The 19,246-nt window shown below is 44.2% G+C and overlaps 1 protein-coding gene across 6 annotated transcripts in view; it reads left to right on the forward strand.

Annotated features, from left to right (window-relative positions):
• Positions 1–19,246, forward strand: part of ryk (receptor like tyrosine kinase) — a 296,128-nt gene that overhangs the window by 230,230 nt on the left and 46,652 nt on the right. For all 6 annotated transcript variants that reach the window (XM_087993913.1, XM_087993912.1, XM_043701685.2 and 3 more), the window contains one exon: positions 19,092–19,201. In XM_087993913.1, coding sequence (XP_087850039.1) covers positions 19,092–19,201 — 110 coding nt within the window. The remainder of the gene's footprint in view (positions 1–19,091; positions 19,202–19,246) is intronic.

Genomic DNA, 19,246 nt, shown 5'->3' on the forward strand with positions numbered 1-19,246 from the left:
GGAGACCAGAATTGCACACAATATTCCAAATCTATCATGGCTTCTTATCTGATTAAGCCGACTAATGTATGATTCCTTATCAAATATCTTCTGAAGGTCCAAATAAATTGCATTCACTCTTTCCTGTTATCCATCCTGCTTGTTATCTTCTTAAAGAATTCTAACAATTTTGTCATGATTTGGAGACGCTGGTGTTGTCCAGATAAAAATCACACAGCACCAGGTTATAGTCCAACAGGTTTATTTGGAAGCACTAGCTTTCGGAGTGCTGCTCCTTCGTCAGGTCATTGATCCTTGAAAGTGGAGTCGCTGGTAGATAGGATAGTGAAGAAGGTGTTTAGTATGCTTTCCTTTATTGGTCAGAGTATTGAGCACAGGAGTTGGGAGATCATGTTACGGCTGTACATGGCATTGGTTAAGCCACTGTTGGAATATTGCGTGCAATTCTGGTCTCCTTCCTATCGAAAAGATGTTGTGAAACTTGAAAGGGTTCAGAAAAGATTTACAAGGATGTTGCCAGGGTTGGAGGATTTGAGCTATAGGATTTGAATAGGCTAAGGCTATTTTCCCTGGAGCGTCGGAGGCTGAGGGGTGGCCTTATCGAGGTTTATAAAATCATGAGGGGTATGGATAGGATAAATAGATAAAGTCTATTTGAGGGAGTCCAGAACTAGAGGGCATAGGTTTAGGGTGAGAGGGGAAAGATATAAAAGAGACCTAAGGGGCAACTTTTTCACTCCGCAGATGGTACGTGTATGGAATGAGCTGCCAGAGGAAGTGGTGGAGGCTAGTACAATTGCAACATTTAAAAGGCATCTGGATGGGTATATGAATAGGAAGGGTTTGGACGGATATTGGCCAGGTGCTGGCAGTGGGACTAGAATGGGTTGGGATATCTGGTCAGCATGGATGGGTTGGACTGAAGGGTCTGCTTCCGTGCTGTACATCTCTATGACTCTAAGACACAGAATATATAGCAAAAGTTTAGTGTGGTGTAACTGAAATTATATATTGAAAAAGACCAAGATTGTTTGTTAAGTCTCTCATCTTTTCGAATGACCATGTTGAATTTTAAAGATCCAACATAGGATAGTTTCCTCGTACTTGCAAATGGGTATTTTACGTTGTGTTCCAACTTGTCTACAAATCAACTTGCACACAGACTCAAGAATGGAACCAGTTCGCAACCTGAGAACTGCTTGTAGTGTCTTCTCCTGTTTAAAAAAAAACTTATGTAAAGTATTTATGTCGCTCACCTGTGATTTCCTGCTTCCTCATTATTCTTCCAGTGTAAATATTACTAAAATTTTTTGGTTGTCTTTTGTTGGTTTTTAAAGTTTTCCAGTCCTCTGGCTTACCACTAATCTTTGTCACATTGTATGTTTTTCTTTCACCCTGATGCTGCCTTTATCCTCCCAGAGTAACCATTGGTGGCTTATCCTCTTTCTAGAATGTATCTTTGCTGTGAGCCGTTAAGTATTTTCTCAATCATTTTCAGTTGTTTCTCTTTGCCACTAAATACTTTGCTCAGTACACTCCAACCAGTTCTGCCTTCATTCCTTAGGTAATTACCTTTATTTGAGTCAAAAATCACACAACACTGGGTTATAGTCCAACAGGTTTATTTGGAAGCACTAACTTTCGGAGCACTGATCACCTGATGAAGGAGGAGCACTCCAAAAGCTCATGCTTCCAAATAAACTTGTTGGACTATAACCTGGTGGTGTGCGATTTTTAACTTTGTACACCCCAGTCCAATCCCGGCATCTCCCAATCGTGTTTCATTTAAGCCTACTACAGTTGTTTCCAACCCAAATTGTTCCTTCTTAGGCTGAATGCTAAATGCTATGGTCACAGTTTCTAGGGAGAACTATTACTTTAACATTATATCTTGAACCTGCCGCATTACACATCAGCAGATCCAAAATAGCCTGATCCTTGGTTGGCTCCCCAACATATTTTAAGATGAAATACACTGTGAATTCTTCCTCATGGCCTCCTCTGCCAGTCTGACTATCCCAATCTGTATGAAGATTAAAGTCACCCATGATTAACGTGTACTGTCTTCTATTACATGCGGTCACTATCTTTTGATATATTCTTCCAAGGTATAGTCTATAAACTATTCTCACCAGTATCTTTCCCTTTTTATTCTTTACCTTCATCTATATAGATTCTACATCTTTTGATCCAAGCTCATTTCTTGCTATTGTATCTATTCCATCTGATACCAACAGTGCTGCCATGAATTCATCTATTTTGTTCCAAATACTGTACACATTCAAATAAAGAGCCATAATTTTGTCTTTTTACCATATTTTCTGCCTTTCACCCTGTTTGTGCTGTTTTTCAATGTTTGTTGCTGGATATCATTATCCAAACAGCTGTCCTGTAATACTGCCATATCATTTAGCTTTGTAAGCTTATATTTCCCCTCTCTGAAACCCTTCCCTAATTAGTTTAAAGACTTAATTAGTTTAAAACAATGATTTCCCAAAACATCCAGTTGAGTTATGCCAAAGGTTGTAAAACTGTGGAAAAATTATCTGAGATTCCCTTTTTGTAGCAATATCACAATGAACTGTAATTTATCAATTTTCTGTTCCAAAGCTACATAGATCCCATGCCAGCTGAATATATTGAGCTGTTTGGTAAACTGTAGGGTGCAGCAACATTTGGAGTTTCAGCAAAACGATGACTAATTGCAATGTATATACAAGACCCAAATACATGGAAGTAAATACTTCAAATAATCCATATCTGAATCATAACAGGTTTGCATGGCAAAAAACAATATGAACTAAATTAGCTAAATGTGCCCTATTATATAATTCCTTTGAGCAATGGTGTATTGTAAATATATTGGCACAGTCATTGTTGGCATAGAGTGCTAGTTGTAAAGGCAAAACAATTTTATCCTGTTTCCACTTACATAGAAAAAAGTTGAATAATTTCAGAGACTACTTTTGTATAACCTGTAAAACTTTCATAAAAATTTAGAGATATTTAGAAGAATTAATTCAAAAGAATAAATATATAGGCTGTTTTGAATAATTTGAAACACATTATCCAATAGAGTCTGGGCTAAGGATTGTTCTGGCTGAATATATTCAAGTTCCTCTGTAAATAAAAGGAGCAATAAGGCATGAAGTAAACATGGGTAATGATATGCAGGTTAAACTTTTTTTTGTGAAGTGTTGAAAATACTTGAGTGATTTTTGAGGTGCTGCATTTGTCACAGACAGATTCTATGACATCTGGGACATGAAAGAGGCATAGGCTGTGAATAGTCTGAGGGCAGCAGTGGCAATGTCTGCGGATCTTCTGTGTCAAAGGGAGTTAGACGAGAGGGCAAGAATCATGTTATGTTCTGTGTCAAATTAAAGTCAGACATCTCTATGTTGGTAGACCATGACAGGAAGTAATTTGACAAACCAATCCATGCACCCACCATTTTGGGGATATACTCGTCAGCACTCTTTGGACTGTCATCCTATGTAGGTCCTTGTCTGAGTCCTGTGCAGCAATATGTGTCTGCCACCTCAGCCCATATGCAGTGATGATTTGGAGATGTCGGTGTTGGACTGGGGTGTACAAAGTTAAAAATCACACAACACCAGATTATAGTCCAACAGGTTTAATTGCATACATTCATGTAGAACTCTGAGCTCAAAAACTGCATGAATTTACATAAAGCTCTGTTATCTCGCTTTTTAGATTAGAATCAATCTAAACATCAGGTCATAGACAGAGAACACAGAGGGCTAACACCTTCAACATATTGTCTAGCTATCAACATTGTTAACAGCTAACCCGAGAATACAACTTTTAAAAAAAAGGTTTTGTGATTTACACATGAAAGAAGTGAAATTATCACTGTATTCTAACAGATGAAAGGTTTAACAGACAATCAATTTTTCAATGTATAATTTCAGTTACATCACACTGCAAATTTTTGCTATAAAATCTGTGTTACGATCGAGCCCTCCACAATCACCTGATGAAGGAGTGTCGCTCCGAAAGCTAGTGTGCTTCCAATTAAACCTGTTGGACTATAACCTGGTGTTGTGTGATTTTTAACCATATGCAATGAGTCAGGATATCTTGGGCTTCCAAAACAAAAGACACTGATTGAGTAGTGTCTGGAAGGAGACAAAATGTGAAATACTTACGTTTGTGCTTTGTGAAAAGTCAGCTTCGTGGAATGTTCCTTCTGCAATATGTGGGAAATCAGGAACACTTCCAGTGTCCATAGTGACCATGTATGCAGGGAGTGTGTTTATGTGGTAAATCAGGAGCCGCAATTGAAGCCCTTGGAGCTGCAGATGTACTTAGTCTGGAGCATCCATGAGGTGGAGAACGTTTGGAACAGCAAATCTAGCAAGTTGTTCACACAAGTAAGGGCTACACAGACAGAAGAGTGTAGAATAGCATAGAACAGAGCAGCATAGTAAAGTCCCTTCGGCCCTCGATGTTATACCAGCCTTTTATCCTACTCTAAGATCAGACTAACCTGCATTACCTTCATTGTACTAACTTCCATGTGCCTATCCAAGAGTCACTTAAATGTCCCTAATGTATCTGACTCTATTGTCACTGCCGGCAGTACATTCCATGCACCCACCACTCTCTGTGTAAAAAACCTACCACTGCTATCTCCCCTAAACCTTCCTCCAATTACTTTAAATTTATGCTCCCTTTGATAAACATATCTTCCATGGGAAGAAGTCTCTGGCTATCCACTCTATCTATGCTTCTCAACATCTTGTACACCTCTATCAAATCACCTCTCATCCTTCTTCACTCCAATGAGAAAAGTCCTAGCTCCCTCAACCTTTCTTCATAAGACATGTCCTCCAGTCCAGACAGCATCCTGGTAAATCTCCTCTACACCCTCTCTAAAGCTTCCGCATCCTTCCTATAATGAGGTGATCAGAACTGAACACAATATCCCAAGGGCTTTTTTGAGCTGCAGCACAACCTCACAGTTCTTAAACTCAATCCCCTTGCTAATGAAAGGCAACACACCATCTGCCTTCTTAACAACCCTATCAACTTGAGTGGCAACTTTGAGGGATCTGTGGACATGGACCCCCAAGCTCCCTCTGTTCCTCCACACTGCCAAGAACCCTGCCTTTAACCCTGTATTCTGCATTCATATTTGACCTTCCAAAGTGAATCACTTCACACTTTTCTAGGTTGAACTCCATCTGCCACCTCTTAGCCTAGCTCTGCATCCTGTCAATGTCCCATTGCAACCTACAACAGCCCTCCATAATATCCATAACTCCACCAACCTTCGTGTCATCGACAAACTTACTAACCCACCCTCCCATTTCCTCATCCAAATCACAAAGATCAGAGGTCCCAGAACCGACCCCTGCGGAACACCACTTGTCACCGAGCTCCAGACTGAATACTTTCCATCTACCATCACCCTCTGTCATCTACGGGCCAGCCAATTTTATATCCAGACAACCAGATTTCCCTGAATTCCATGTGTCCTAACTTTCTGAATCAGCCTATCATGGGGAACTTTACCAAACGCCTTGCTAAAATCCACATACACCACATCCACTGCTCTACCTTCATCAACGTGTTTTGTCACATCCTCAAAGAATTCACCAAGGTTTGTGAGGCATGACCTGCCCCTCACAAAGCCACGCTGACTATCTCTAATCAAACTATGGTTTCCCAAGTAATCATAAATCCCGACTATCAGAGTCCTCTCCAATACTTTGTCCACCACAGATATAAGCCTGGAATTCCCTGTGGCCATTCCCTTCTCAGATAGGTATACCATTTTGGATACTGTTGGGAGAAATGGCATCTTGACAAAACAACAGCAGCAACCACACCAGTGGCACCACAGTTAGCTTTATTGTACAGCAGGAGAAAGTGAGGTCTGCAGATGCTGGAGATCAAAGTTGAAACTTTATTGCTGGAACAGCACAGCAGGTCAGGCAGCATCCAGGGAACAGGAGATTCGACGTTTCGGGCACAGGCCCTTCTTCAGGAATGAGCAGAGAGTGTTCAGCAGGAGAAGATAAAAGGTAGGGAGGAGGGACTTGGAGGAGGGGCGTTGGAAATGTGATAGGTGGAAAGAGGTCAAGGTGAGGGTGATAGGTCGGAGTAGGATGGAGGCGGAGAGGTCAAGAAGAAGACTGCAGGTCAGGAAGGCGGTGCCGGGCTAGAGGGATCCGGCTGAGACAAGGAGGGGGGGATGAAGAAACTGGTGAAGTCCAAGTTCATCCCCTGCGGTTGGAGGGTTCCCAGTCGGAAGATAAGACGCTCCTCCTCCGACCGTCGGGTTGTTGTGGTTTGGCGGTGGATGAGTCCAATGACCTGCATATCCTCGGTGGAGTGGGAGGGGGAGTTGAAATGCTGTGCTACAGGGTGGTTGGGTTGGTTCGTCCGGGTGGCCCAGAGGTGCTCTCTGAATCGCTCCGCAAGTAGGCGGCCTGTCTCCCCAATATAGAGGAGGCCTCACCGGCTGCAGCGGATGCAGTAGATGATGTGGGTGGAGGTGCAGGTGAATCTGTGGCGGATATGGAAGTTTCCTTTGGGGCCTTGGAGAGAAGTGAGGGGGGAGGTGTGGGCGCAAGTCTTGCACCTCCTGCGGTTGCAAGGGAAGGTGCCGGGAGTGGAGGTTGGGTCGGTGGGGGGTGTGGATCTGACAAGGGAGTCGCGGAGGGAGTAGTCTCTACGGAAAGCTGATAGGGGAGGGGAGGGAAATATATCCTTGGTGCTGGGGTCTGTTTGGAGGTGGCGGAAGTGACGGCGGATGATGCGCTGTACATGGAGATTGGTGGGGTGGTAGGTGAGGACCAGTGGGGTTCTGTCCTGGTGGCGGTTGGAGGGGCGGGGCTCAAGGGCGGAGGAGCGGGAAGTGGAGGAGATGCGGTGGAGGGCACCGTCGACCACGTCGGGGGGGAAATTGCGGTCCTTGAAGAAGGAGGCCATCTGTGTTGTACGTATTTTGAACTAATCCTCCTGGGAGCAGATGCGGCGGAGACGAAGGAATTGGGAGAATGGGATGGCGTTTTTACAGGGGGCAGGATGGGAGGAGGTGTAGTCCAGACCTCCTTTTATCTTCTCCTGCTGAACACTCTCTGCTCATTCCTGAAGAAGGGCCTGTGCCCGAAACGTCGAATCTCCTGTTCCCTGGATGCTGCCTGACCTGCTGTGCTGTTCCAGCAATAAAGTTTCAACTTATTGTACAGCAGGGATGGCCATCGTGTTGGCAAACGATCGTGATAGGGGACTGTAGTCAGGGGCACAGATAGGTGTTTCTGTGGCAGAGAGTGAGACTCCAGGATGGAGTGTTGCCTCCCATGGTGGCAGAGTCGAGGATGTGTCTGAAGTGGGTGCAGGACATATTGAAGGGGTAGGGTGAGCAGCCGGAGGACGTAGCCCACAGTGAGACTAATGTCATAGTCGGAAGGAGAGATGAGCTCCTGCAAATGGAATTTACGGAGTTGGGTCGGAAGTTGAAAAGCAGGACCTCTGGAAATGTAATCTCGGGATTACCCCTGTGCCATGTGCCAGTGAAGCCAGAAATAGGAAGATAATACAGTTGAATGTGAGGCTAACGAGACAGTATAGGAAGAAGAGTTTCAGATATCTGGATGACTGGAATCTTTTCCAGTGCAGAAAGAATCTATACAAGAAAGACAAATTGTATCTAAATCAAAGGGGCACCAATATCCTGTAGGGTGATTTGCTGCACCACTTGGGAGGGCTTAAACTAGTGTAACACTGGGATGGGAACCAGAGTAATAGGTCCGCATGTGGAGTGTTTAAAGAGAAAAGGTCAATGATGGGTCAAGTAAGTCTAATAGGAAGAACAGGGCTTCCTGATTCCTGATGAAGGGCTTTTGCCCGAAACGTCGATTTTGCTGCTCGTCGGATGCTGCCTGAATTGCTGTGCTCTTCCAGCACCACTGATCCAGAATCTGGTTTCCAGCATCTGCAGTCATTGTTTTTACCTAATAGGAAGAACAGGCAGGGCCAGGTTAATAAACATGGAATTCATTTTCGTTCAAGGAGAAAGTGAGGACTGCAGATGCTGGAGATCTAGGAACCCTAGGAACTTCCGCCTAGGAACCCTCCAACCACAAGGGATGAACTCAGATTTCTCCAATTTCCTCATTTTCCCTCCCCCCACCTTGTCTCAGTCAAATCCCTCGAACTCAGCACCACCTTCCTCACCTGCAATCTTCTTCCTGACCTCTCCGCCCCCACCCCCACTCCGGCCTATCACCCTCACCTTGACCTCCTTCCACCTATCACATTTCCAATGCCCCTCCCCTAAGTCCCTCCTCCCTACCTTTTATCTTAGCCTGCTGGACACACTTTCCTCATTCCTGAAGAAGGGCTCATGCCCGAAACGTCGATTCTCCTGCTCCTTGGATGCTGCCTGACCTGCTGCGCTTTTCCAGCAACACATTTTCAGCATTCATTTTCCTTCCCCAATTTAACATTTTCACCCAAGGACCACTTGGCACACTTGCCTTCATTGGTCATAAGATTGAGTATAGGAGTTGGGATGTCATTATTGCAGTTGTACAGAGCTTTGGTGGGGCTACTTTTGGGAAAACTGCATATCATTCCGGTCAACCCTTTAAAAGGAAGAATGCTAAACTTGCTAAGAGGCAGAAAAATGTTACAAGAATGTTGCCAGGACTGGAGGGTTTGAGCAATAGGGGCAGGCTCAATAGGCTAGGGCTGCTTTCCTTGGAGCATCAGACACTGAGGGAATACCTTATAGAGCTTTATAAAATCATGAGGGGCATGGTAGGGTGAATAGCCAAGGCCTTTCTCTAGGGGAGTCCAAAACTAAAGGACATGGGTTTAAGATGAGAGGGGAAAGATTAAAAAAGGACATAAAAATATAGAACATAACATAACATTACAGCACAGCACAGGCCCTTCGGACCCGCCATACTAATCTGAAGCCCATCTAACCTACACTATTCCATGTCGTCCATATGCCTGTCCAATGACAACTTATATGCACTTAAACTTGGCGAATCTACTTCCGTTGCAGGCAAAGCATTCCATACCCTTACTACTTGTTGTGGTTCTGTTCACCAAGCTGGGAATTTGTGTTGCAGACGTTTCATCCCCTGTCTAGGTGACATCCTCAGTGCTTGGGAGCCTCCTGTGAAGCGCTTCTGTGATGTTTCCTCCGGCATTTATAGTGATTTGTATCTAAATAGGCCTCAAGGCCCTCAGCCCTTCCTCGTAAGACATTCCTTCCATACCAGGCAACATCCTAGTAAATCTGTTCTGCACCCTTTCCAAAGCTTCCACATCCTTCTTATAATGCGGTGACCAGAACTGTACACAATACTCCAAGTGTGGCCGTACCAGAGCTTTGTACAGCTGCAGCATAACCACCTGGTTCCGGAACTCAATCCCTCTATTAATAAAGGCCAAAACACTGTATGCCTTCTTAACAACCCTGTCAATCTGGGTGGCAACTTTCAGGGATCTGTATACATGGACACCAAGATCTCTCTGCTCATCTGCACTCCCAAGAATCTTACCATTAGCCCAGTACTTTGCATTTCGATTACTCCATCCAAAATGTATCACCTCACACTTGTCCACATTAAATTCCATTTGCCACCTCTCAGCCAGCTCTGTATCCTATGCAACCTACTAAATCCTTCGTCACTATCCACAACTCCACCAACCTTAGTGTCGTCCGCAAACTTACTAACCCACCCTTCTAAGCCCTCATCCAGGTCATTTATAAAAATGACGAACAGCAGTGGACCCAACACTGACCCTTGCGATACGCCACTAGTAACTGGACACGAAGATGAGCATGTTCCATAGACAATGAACATTGACCATTTGGCCCTTCGAACCTTAACTACCATTCAACACAATCATGGCTGATCATGCAATCTCAGTATCCCATTCCAACCCTCTTCCCATACCCCATGATCCCTTTAGCTGCAAGGGGCATGTCCAGCCCACTTTTGAATATACTAATGATCCAGCCCCAACAGTTTCCTATGGGAGAGAATTCCATAACTCTCTGAGTGAAGAAATCATCCTCATCTTAGTCCTGAATGGTTAACCCTTTATTCTTAGACTGTGACCCTTTCTTCTGGACTTCCCCACATTAGGAACATTCTTCCCACATCTAGCCTGACCAGTCCCATTTGGATTTTATACTTTTCTATGAAATCCTCCATAATTCTTCTAAATTCCAACGAATACAAGTCCACTTGATCCAATCTTTCCTCATCTGTCAGTCCTGCCATCATGGGAATCAGTCTGGTGTACCTTCACTGGACTCCCTCAGCAGCAAGAATGTCTTTCCTCAGACAAGGAGATCAAAACTGCGCATTATACTCAAGGTGTGGCCTCACCAAGGTCCTCTATATTTGCAACAAGACATCCTTGCTCCAATGCTCAAATCCTCTTGCTATGAAGGCCAGCATGCCATTAGCTTTCCTCACAGCCTACTACACCTGCAAGCCAACCTTCAGCGATTTTTCCACCATGACACCCAGGTCTTGTTGCACCTCAACTGCCATCATTCAGATAGTGCTTTCCTGTTTTTGTGACCAAAGTGGATTACCTCAAATTTATCCGCATTATTTTGCATTTGCCAAGTGTTTGTCCACTCAGTCAGTCTGCCATTGTCACCCTGCAGCCTTTTAGCATCCTCCTCAAAATGTACACTGCCACCCAGCTTAGTGTCATCTGCAAATTTAGGGACAATGGCATTCAATCCCTTCATCCATTGTTAATGTATATTGTGAACAGCTAAGGTCCCAGCACTGAACCCTGCGGCACCCTACTCGTGCCATTCTGAAAAGGACCTGAGGGGCAATTTTTTCACCCAGAGGGTGATGCGTCTATGGAATGAGCTGCCAAAGGAAGTGGTGGAGCGGGTAAAATTACAACATTTAAAAAGGCATCTGGATGAGCATATGAATAGGAATGGTATAGAGGCTTATGGGCCAAATGCTGGCAAATGGGGCAAGGTCAGATTGGGATGTCTGGTCGATGTGGATGAATTGGACCAAAAAGTCTGTTTCTGTGCTGTATGACTCTGTGACTCTACGATCAGTCTTATCCATAACTATCTTAAACCTTTCTGAATTATGATCACTGTTCCCAATATGCTCCGCCACTGAAACTTCAATCACCTGGCCAGGCTCATTTCTCAATACAAGACCTAATATGTGCCCTTCCTTAGCTAGACTATATTGTTTTAAGAAGCACTCCTGAATGAACATAATAATTTCTGCCCCATCTAAGCCCTTGGCAATAAGTGGGTCCAAGTCAACATGGGGAAGTTGAAATCACCCACTGACGCTGTTGTTTTTAAACCATTCCCTGATCTGCTTACATATCTGTTCCTCTTGTTCCGTGCTGGCTCTTGGGAGGCCTGTAGTATAAACCCATTGTAGCAATTGCACCTTCCTTATTCCTGAATTCTATCCATATGTCCTCACTGGATGAGCCTTCAAAGTCCTTTCTTTTTTGAAACTAGGATATTGTCCTTAATCTTCATTGCAAGTACTCCACCACTCTTCCATCCTTCTCGATCACACCCAAAACATCTAAACCACACAACTTTGAGCTGCCAATCCTGTTCTTCTGTCAAATAAGTTTGTATAATGGCTACGACATCATACTAATCCAGGTTTTAAATTCACTTAGAACATAGAACATAGAAGAATACAGCGCAGTACAGGCCCTTTGGCCCTCGATGTTGCGCCGATCCAAGCCCACCTAACCTATACTAACCCACTATCCTCCATATACCTATCCAATGCCCGCTTAAATGCCCATAAAGAGGGAGAGTCCACCACTGCTACTGGCAGGGCATTCCATGAACTTACGACTCGCTGAGTGAAGAACCTACCCCTAACTTCAGTCCTATATCTACCCCCCCTTAATTTAAAGTATGCCCCCTTGTAATACCCGACTCCATACGCGGGAAAAGGTTCACACTGTCAACCCTATCTAACCCCCTAATCATCTTGTACACCTCTATCAAGTCACCCCTAAACCTTCTTTTCTCTAATGAAAACAGCCCCAAGTGTCTCAGTCTTTCCTCATACGATCTTCCTTCCATACCAGGCAACATCCTGGTAAACCTCCTCTGCACCCGTTCCAGTGCCTCCACATCCTTGCTATAGTATGGCGACCAAAACTGCACACAATATTCCAGATGCGGCCGCACCAGAGTCTTATACAACTGCATCATGACCTCAGGACTCCGGAACTCAATTCCTCTACCAATAAAAGCCAGTACGCCATATGCCTTCCTCACTACACTATTTACCTGGGTGGCAACTTTCAGAGATCTGTGTACATGGACACCAAGATCCCTCTGCTCATCCACACTACCAAGTATCCGACCATTAGCCCAGTACCCCATCTTTTTGTTATTCTTCCCAAAGTGAATCACCTCACACTTAGCTACATTGAATTCCATTTGCCACCTTTCTGCCCAGCTCTGCAGCTTCTCTATATCCTGCTGTAACCTGCCACATCCTTCCTCACTGTCAACAACTCCTCCGACTTTCGTATCATCCGCAAACTTGCTCACCCAACCTTCTAACCCCTCTTCCAGGTCATTTATAAAAATGACAAACAGCAATGGTCCCACAACAGATCCTTGCGGAACACCGCTAGTGACGGCACTCCATGAAGAAACTTTGCCATCAACTACTACCCTCTGTCTTCTTCCATCCAGCCAATTCCTAATCCAAACCTCCAACTCACCCTCAATGCCATATCTCCGTATTTTCTGCAGTAGCCTACCATGGGGAACCTTATCAAACGCCTTACTAAAATCCATATATACCACATCTACCGCTTTCCCCTCATCAACCTCCTTCGTCACCTTTTCAAAGAATTCAATAAGGTTTGTGAGGCACGACCTGCCCTTCACAAAACCATGCTGACTATCCTTGATCACATTATTCCTATCCAGATGTACATAAATCCTATCCCTTACAATTCTCTCTAAGACTTTGCCCACAACAGAAGTGAGACTCACCGGCCTATAGTTACTAGGGTTATCCCTACTCCCCTTTTTGAACAAGGGAACCACATTTGCTATCCTCCAGTCTTCTGGCACTACTCCAGTAGACAAAGAGGACATAAAAATCAAGGCCAATGGCTCTGCAATCTCCTCCCTTGCTTCCCAGAGAATCCTAGGATAAATGCCATCAGGCCCAGGGGACTTATCTATTTTCACCTTTTCCAGGATTTCCAACACCTCTTCTCTACATACCTCAAAGCCATCCATTCTACTTACTTGTGACTCAGTATTCACATCGACGACAATGCCCTGTTCCTGAGTAAATACTGAAGAAAAGTATTCATTCAGTGTCTCCCCAATCTCTTCCGCCTCCACACGCAACTTCCCACTACTATCCTTGACTGGACCTATTCCTACCCTAGTCATTCTTTTATTCCTAACATACCTATAGAAAGCCTTAGGGTTTTCCCTAATCCTACCGACTAAGGACCTTTCATATCCCCTCCTTGCTGCTCTTAGCTCTCTCTTCAGGTCCTTCCTGGCTACCCTATAACTCTCAATCGCCCCAATTGAACCTTCACATCTCATCTTGAGATAGGCCGCCCTCTTCCATTTAACAAGGGATTCCAATTCCTTATTAAACCACGGCTCCCTCGCACGACCCTTTCCTCCCTGCCTGACAGGTACATAATTATCAAGGACACTCAATAGTTGCTCCTTGAACAAGCTCCACATATCATTTACACTCTTGCCTTGGAGTCTACTTTTCCAAGCCACACATCCTAAGTCATGCCTCACCGCATCATAATTTCCCTGACCCCAGCTATAACTCTTGCCCTGTAGTACACACTTATCCCTCTCCATCACGAGAGTAAAAATCACCGAATTATGGTCACTATCCCCAAAGTGCTCACCTACCTCTAATTCGAACACCTGGCCTGGTTCGTTACCTAGAACCAAATCCAGTATGGCCTCACCTCTTGTTGGCCTGTCTACATATTGTGTCAGGAAACTCTCCTGCACACATTGAACAAACACTGACCCATCTAACGAACTTGAGCTATAGCTTTCCCAATCAATATCAGGAAAGTTAAAGTCCCCCATAACAACCACCCTATTACTGTCACTCATCTCCTGAATCACCTTCCCTATCCTTTCTTCAATGATTCTAGGACTATTAGGAGGCCTGTAAAAGACTCCTAACAGGGTGACCTCACCTTTCCTATTCCTAACCTCAGCCCAAACTACCTCAGATGGCAAGTCCTCATCCATCGTCCTTTCCACCACTGTAATACTATCTTTGACAAGCAATGCCACACCTCCCCCTCTTTTACCCCCACCTCTGACCCTACTAAAACATTTAAATCCTGGAACCTGCAACAGCCAATCCTGTCCCTGTTCTAGCCATGTCTCCGTAATAGCCACAACATCGAAGTCCCAGGTACCAACCCACGCTGCAAGTTCACCTACCTTATTTCGTATACTTCTTGCATTGAAGTATACACACTTCAAGCCACTTTCCTGTTTACAGACACCCTCCTTGGAAATTGATGCCATGTTCCTAACCTCCCTACACTCCAGGCCCTGCACCCTGAAGCTACAATCTGGGTTCCCATGCCCCTGCAGAGTTAGTTTAAACCCCCCCCCAAGAGCACTAGCAAACCTCCCCCCAAGGATACTGGTGCCCCTCAGGTTCAGGTGTAGACCATCCAGTTTATAGAGGTCCCACCGTCCCCAGAAAGAACCCCAGTTATCCAAAAACCGGAATCCCTCCCTCCTGCACCATCCCTGTAGCCACGCATTTAAGTGCTCTCTTTCCCTATTCCTCGAATCTCTATCACGTGGCACGGGTAACAAACCAGAGACAACAACTCTGTTCGTTCTAACTCTGAGCTTCCAACCTAGCTCCCTGAAAGCCTGTCTAACATCCTCGTCACTCCTCCTACCTATGTCGTTGGTGCCAATATGGACCACGACTTCGGGCTGCTCCCCCTCCCCCTCCAGGACCCGGAAAACACGATCAGAGACATCACGTACCCTTGCACCTGGGAGGCAACATACCAAACGTGAGTCTCTCTCGTTCCCACAAAACCGTCTATCTGTGCCCCTAACTATCGAGTCCCCAATTACTACTGCTCTGCTCTTCTTCACCCTTCCCTTCTGAGTAACGGGGACAGGCTCCGTGCCAGTGACCTGAGCCCCGTTACTTACCCCTGGTAAGTCATCCCCCCCACAAGTATCCAAAACGGTATACTTGTTCTTGAGGGGAACAGCCGCAGGGGGTCCCTCTCCTTCGCGCTTTTAAAGGGGGAAAAAACCTACCCAGGTAAGCTTACACTAACTGCTTCCGGGTCTCGGCTGCCCCTCTGGTCGTCGTCACTTCCCCCTGGTGCTCCCGCTCTTTCTGTGAAGAGAGAGTGAAAGAGAAAAAAAAAACACCGCTGCCCGCTACCGGTAAGCACTTTTAAAACCAAACGGTCTTGTTTTACCTGTTATACTCCTTGTTTTACCTGTTATACTCCTTGCATTAAAGTAAACACACATCAGACCGCCAGTTTGGCTAATGCCCTTCCGGCTTAGCTGCAACCCACACTTCCCTCCTGCCTTGGGAGTGTCAGGCAGGAACAGAAGAAATTAGATTGGGAGTGGGCATTTTTTAAAGGCCAGTTGATCAGGGTTCAAGACCAGCATGTATCTGTGAGGATTAATGTTAGGAATGGCAATATTCGGGAACCATAGATAATAAGAGATATTGCAAAATTAGTCAAAAAGAAAATGGAAGCGTATGGAAGGTTTAGGAAACAAAAATCAAACGAGATCCTTGAGGAATATAAAGGAAGCAGAAAAGGGCTTAAACAAGAAATCAAGAGGAAGTGGCCATGAAATAGGTTACATTTCTTGCTGACTGAAAACAGGAACTCAGAAAGGAGTTGATTATTCTGAGAGAAGTAAGGTGGAGTGGAAACAGGAAGTAATTGCATTATCTGCATTGTCAGCTTCATGCCAAATAGCAGAATGAAGGTGATTGGAGGTTGAGAAGGCAAAAAGATGCCATTCCTTTCAAGACATATGATGCAGAATGCTGTATTGTGGTCAGTACCATAACGCAGGGCACTCTATAAACCTCAGGAGGTATGGAAAACGTTGTCTCCTGCTTACTGTGCTCTACTTCCTTTTACTCTGTGCCACTTTGTCCTGAAGTTAAGACTGGTAAGTAATCTAATCTAATCTAATGGAGGTCAAAAACAGGGAACTAGGCCAGTTAACTTCTGTTGGGGGGGGTTGGTATCAGAATTGATCATTAAAAACTTTACAGTGCACATTTAGAGCAACTCAAGATAATCAGGAAGAGTTAGCATGATAATTATCAATAGGAAATCATTTATTTGGAGTTCTTTGAAAGAGTGCTGTAAGGTTGAGTCTGTAGATGTGTATTCAAATAATCAGAGGTTATTTGATAAGTATCACATTAAACGTTTTTTGGAGAAAATAGTGGCATTTTTATATGGGAACAAGATTGGCTGACTGAAAACAGAGTATACCGGAATGCTGCAAGGATCTGTGCTGAGACCTCAACATTTAACTTACACCAATGACTTAGGTATGGGGAGTAAAGGCATGGTAGCTACATTTGCAGGCTTTTTTTTAGATTAGATTACTTACAGTGTGGAAACAGGCCCTTCGGCCCAACAAGTCCACACTGACCCTCCAAAGAGCAACCTACCCAGATCCATTCCCTTACATTTACTCCTACACCTAACACTACGGGCAATTTAGCATGGCCAATTCTCCTAACCTGCACGTTTTTTGGACTGTGGAAGGAAACCGGAGCACCCGGAGGAAACCCACGCAGACACGGGGAGAATGTGCAAACTCCACACAGACAGTTGATCGAGGCATGAATTGAACCCGGGTCCCTGGTGCTGTGAGGCAGCAGTGCTAACCGCTGTGCCACTGTGCCGCCCAAATACATAGGAAATTGTTTTGTGATGAAGGGATAAGGAGGTTTGAGACAAATAAATTGAGTAAGTTGACAAAAATATGGCCAGAAGCATGAAAAAGCAAATTAAACAGAATAACTACAAAATTCCCTATTGTAGAGTTCTGGTGCATGAGTCAGAAAACATTAGTATGCAGATATAACATGTAATCAAGACGGGTAATCAGATGATATCCTTTAATAGAAGAGGAATTGAACATAAAAGTAAGAATGCTATGCTTCAGTTATAAAGGGCATTAACAAGACCACATCTTGAATACTTTGTGCAGTTTTGGATTCCTTATTTAAGGAAGAATGTAAATGCATTGGAGGCAGGTCAGAGGAAGTTTATTAAATTGAGGCCTGGGTCATCTTGTGAGGAAACGTTAGACAGGTTGGGCTTATTTCCACTGGAATTTAGAAGAGTGAAGGCTGACTGAAGATTCTGAAAAGATGTTTCCTGTTGCAATTGAGTGCAGAACTAGGGGGCACTTCTGAAAGGTTATCCTTTCAGAACAGAGATTAGAAATTTTTTCTGAGGGTTGTGAGACTTTGGATTTTTTTACATCAGTAAGTGATAGAGGCAGTTTCATGGCTAAGGTGGATAGATTCTTGTTAGGCAGGATTTAAAATTTAAAACACAAAACACATCAGCTTTGATCTTACTAAATAGCAAGCTAGTAGAATGGTCAATTTATGCTTCAATATGGATGTCTGCATGCAAAGTGCACGTCACAGTTTGATGCACATAATCCAGGTGCAGCTGTGTGAAAGCAGTGAGAGGTGTGTCTGTGAAGATAAGTTAATGCTTGTGGATGTTAACTGAAAGTCCTTTGGCAACAAATCCTGCTGATTGAGGTGGGGTTGGGAGCAGTGAGAGATTGCTTGTGTGGTGGGTAGGAAATGTCATGAGAAAATGCATTCACTGATATTGACCACCCTTTGCTCAATCTCTTCTGCCCGCCCTCAGGTCCAGAGACCTGGTAATATCCATTAATATGAATCTTTTGTATGCACTGTTGATCAATTTCCAAGAATTTCCATGACAAGTCTTTTTGTGTTTCTTAGCTATAAGATAAGCAGGCTGCCTGTATTGAATGATGGGCTAACACTCTTGTTGGAGCCTCCTGTTGTGTGCAGAGTTTACCCAGCAGTATTATAAACCCTAGAGTTGCACTGAGGACACACCAACGAGTGACACGATCATTAGGTGAGACGGACACAGGAATTTTGTGAGAGTCTACCTTCAAGCTAAACAATGAAGTGTTACCCCTGTGCCCACAAGTAGAGCAAATGAATTTCTAGTCCTCAATTTTTTGGAGGGCAAAGGGGAAAGTTTGACAAGAAACCAAGAATAATGAAGTTAAAAATCACACAACACCAGGTTATAGTCCAACAGGTTTAATTGGAAACACACTAGCTTTCGGAGCGATGCTCCTTCATCAGGTGACAATCACCTGATGAAGGGCTTATGCCCGAAACATCGATTCTCCTGTTCCCTGGATGCTGCCTGACCTGCTGCGCTTTTCCAGCAACACATTTTCAGCTCTCATCTCCAGCATCTGCAGTTCTCACTTTCTACGCAAATGGTTCACCTGGGTAGAGAATTTATCAAAGACCATTGTAATTTTGTTACTGTAAGAGCTACAACTGACTAAATCATCACAGAATCATAAAACCCTGACAATGTGGAAACAGGCCATTTGGCCCAATTTGATTGAGTTTGGACCTGGTGAAGCTGTGAATTTGAGGCATGAGTCACAGTTGAGAGAGATTATTGGAAAGAGAATGAAGGGGCAGTGACACATGGAGAGGTACATGGTCCTGCTTGAGCCTGATGCTGCACCTGATGAGAATTCATATTTGAAGATGTTTCATGGACCTTGACCTCTTAGATGAGTTTGGTGAACTTCATTATGTCGAGATCTTGGAACTAAGTTGTTTTAGCATTGATGAAGCATCCCTTCGTCCTGTCAATTATCAACCCCAGTGCTTCTAAATGCTTCAATGTAGTTATGTTTACTTTTGTGCAAATTAGTTGAAACCAAAGTAATTCAGAATAATTTGTGTATTTTGTATTTTTCACAGGCAATATCTCAGCAGGACCTTGTACATATGGCCATTCAGATTGCCTGTGGGATGAGTTACCTAGCCAGGAGAGAAGTTATTCATAAAGACTTGGCGACAAGAAATTGTGTGTAAGTAGAAGACATTTCTGCCGAAACGTTTTAGACGATTTACCA

The sequence above is a fragment of the Chiloscyllium plagiosum genome, unplaced genomic scaffold (genome assembly GCF_037043375.1).
Source record: "Chiloscyllium plagiosum isolate Xiang-an unplaced genomic scaffold, Cpla_swu_hap1 HiC_scaffold_13, whole genome shotgun sequence".
Classification (NCBI taxonomy): Eukaryota; Metazoa; Chordata; class Chondrichthyes; order Orectolobiformes; family Hemiscylliidae; genus Chiloscyllium; species Chiloscyllium plagiosum.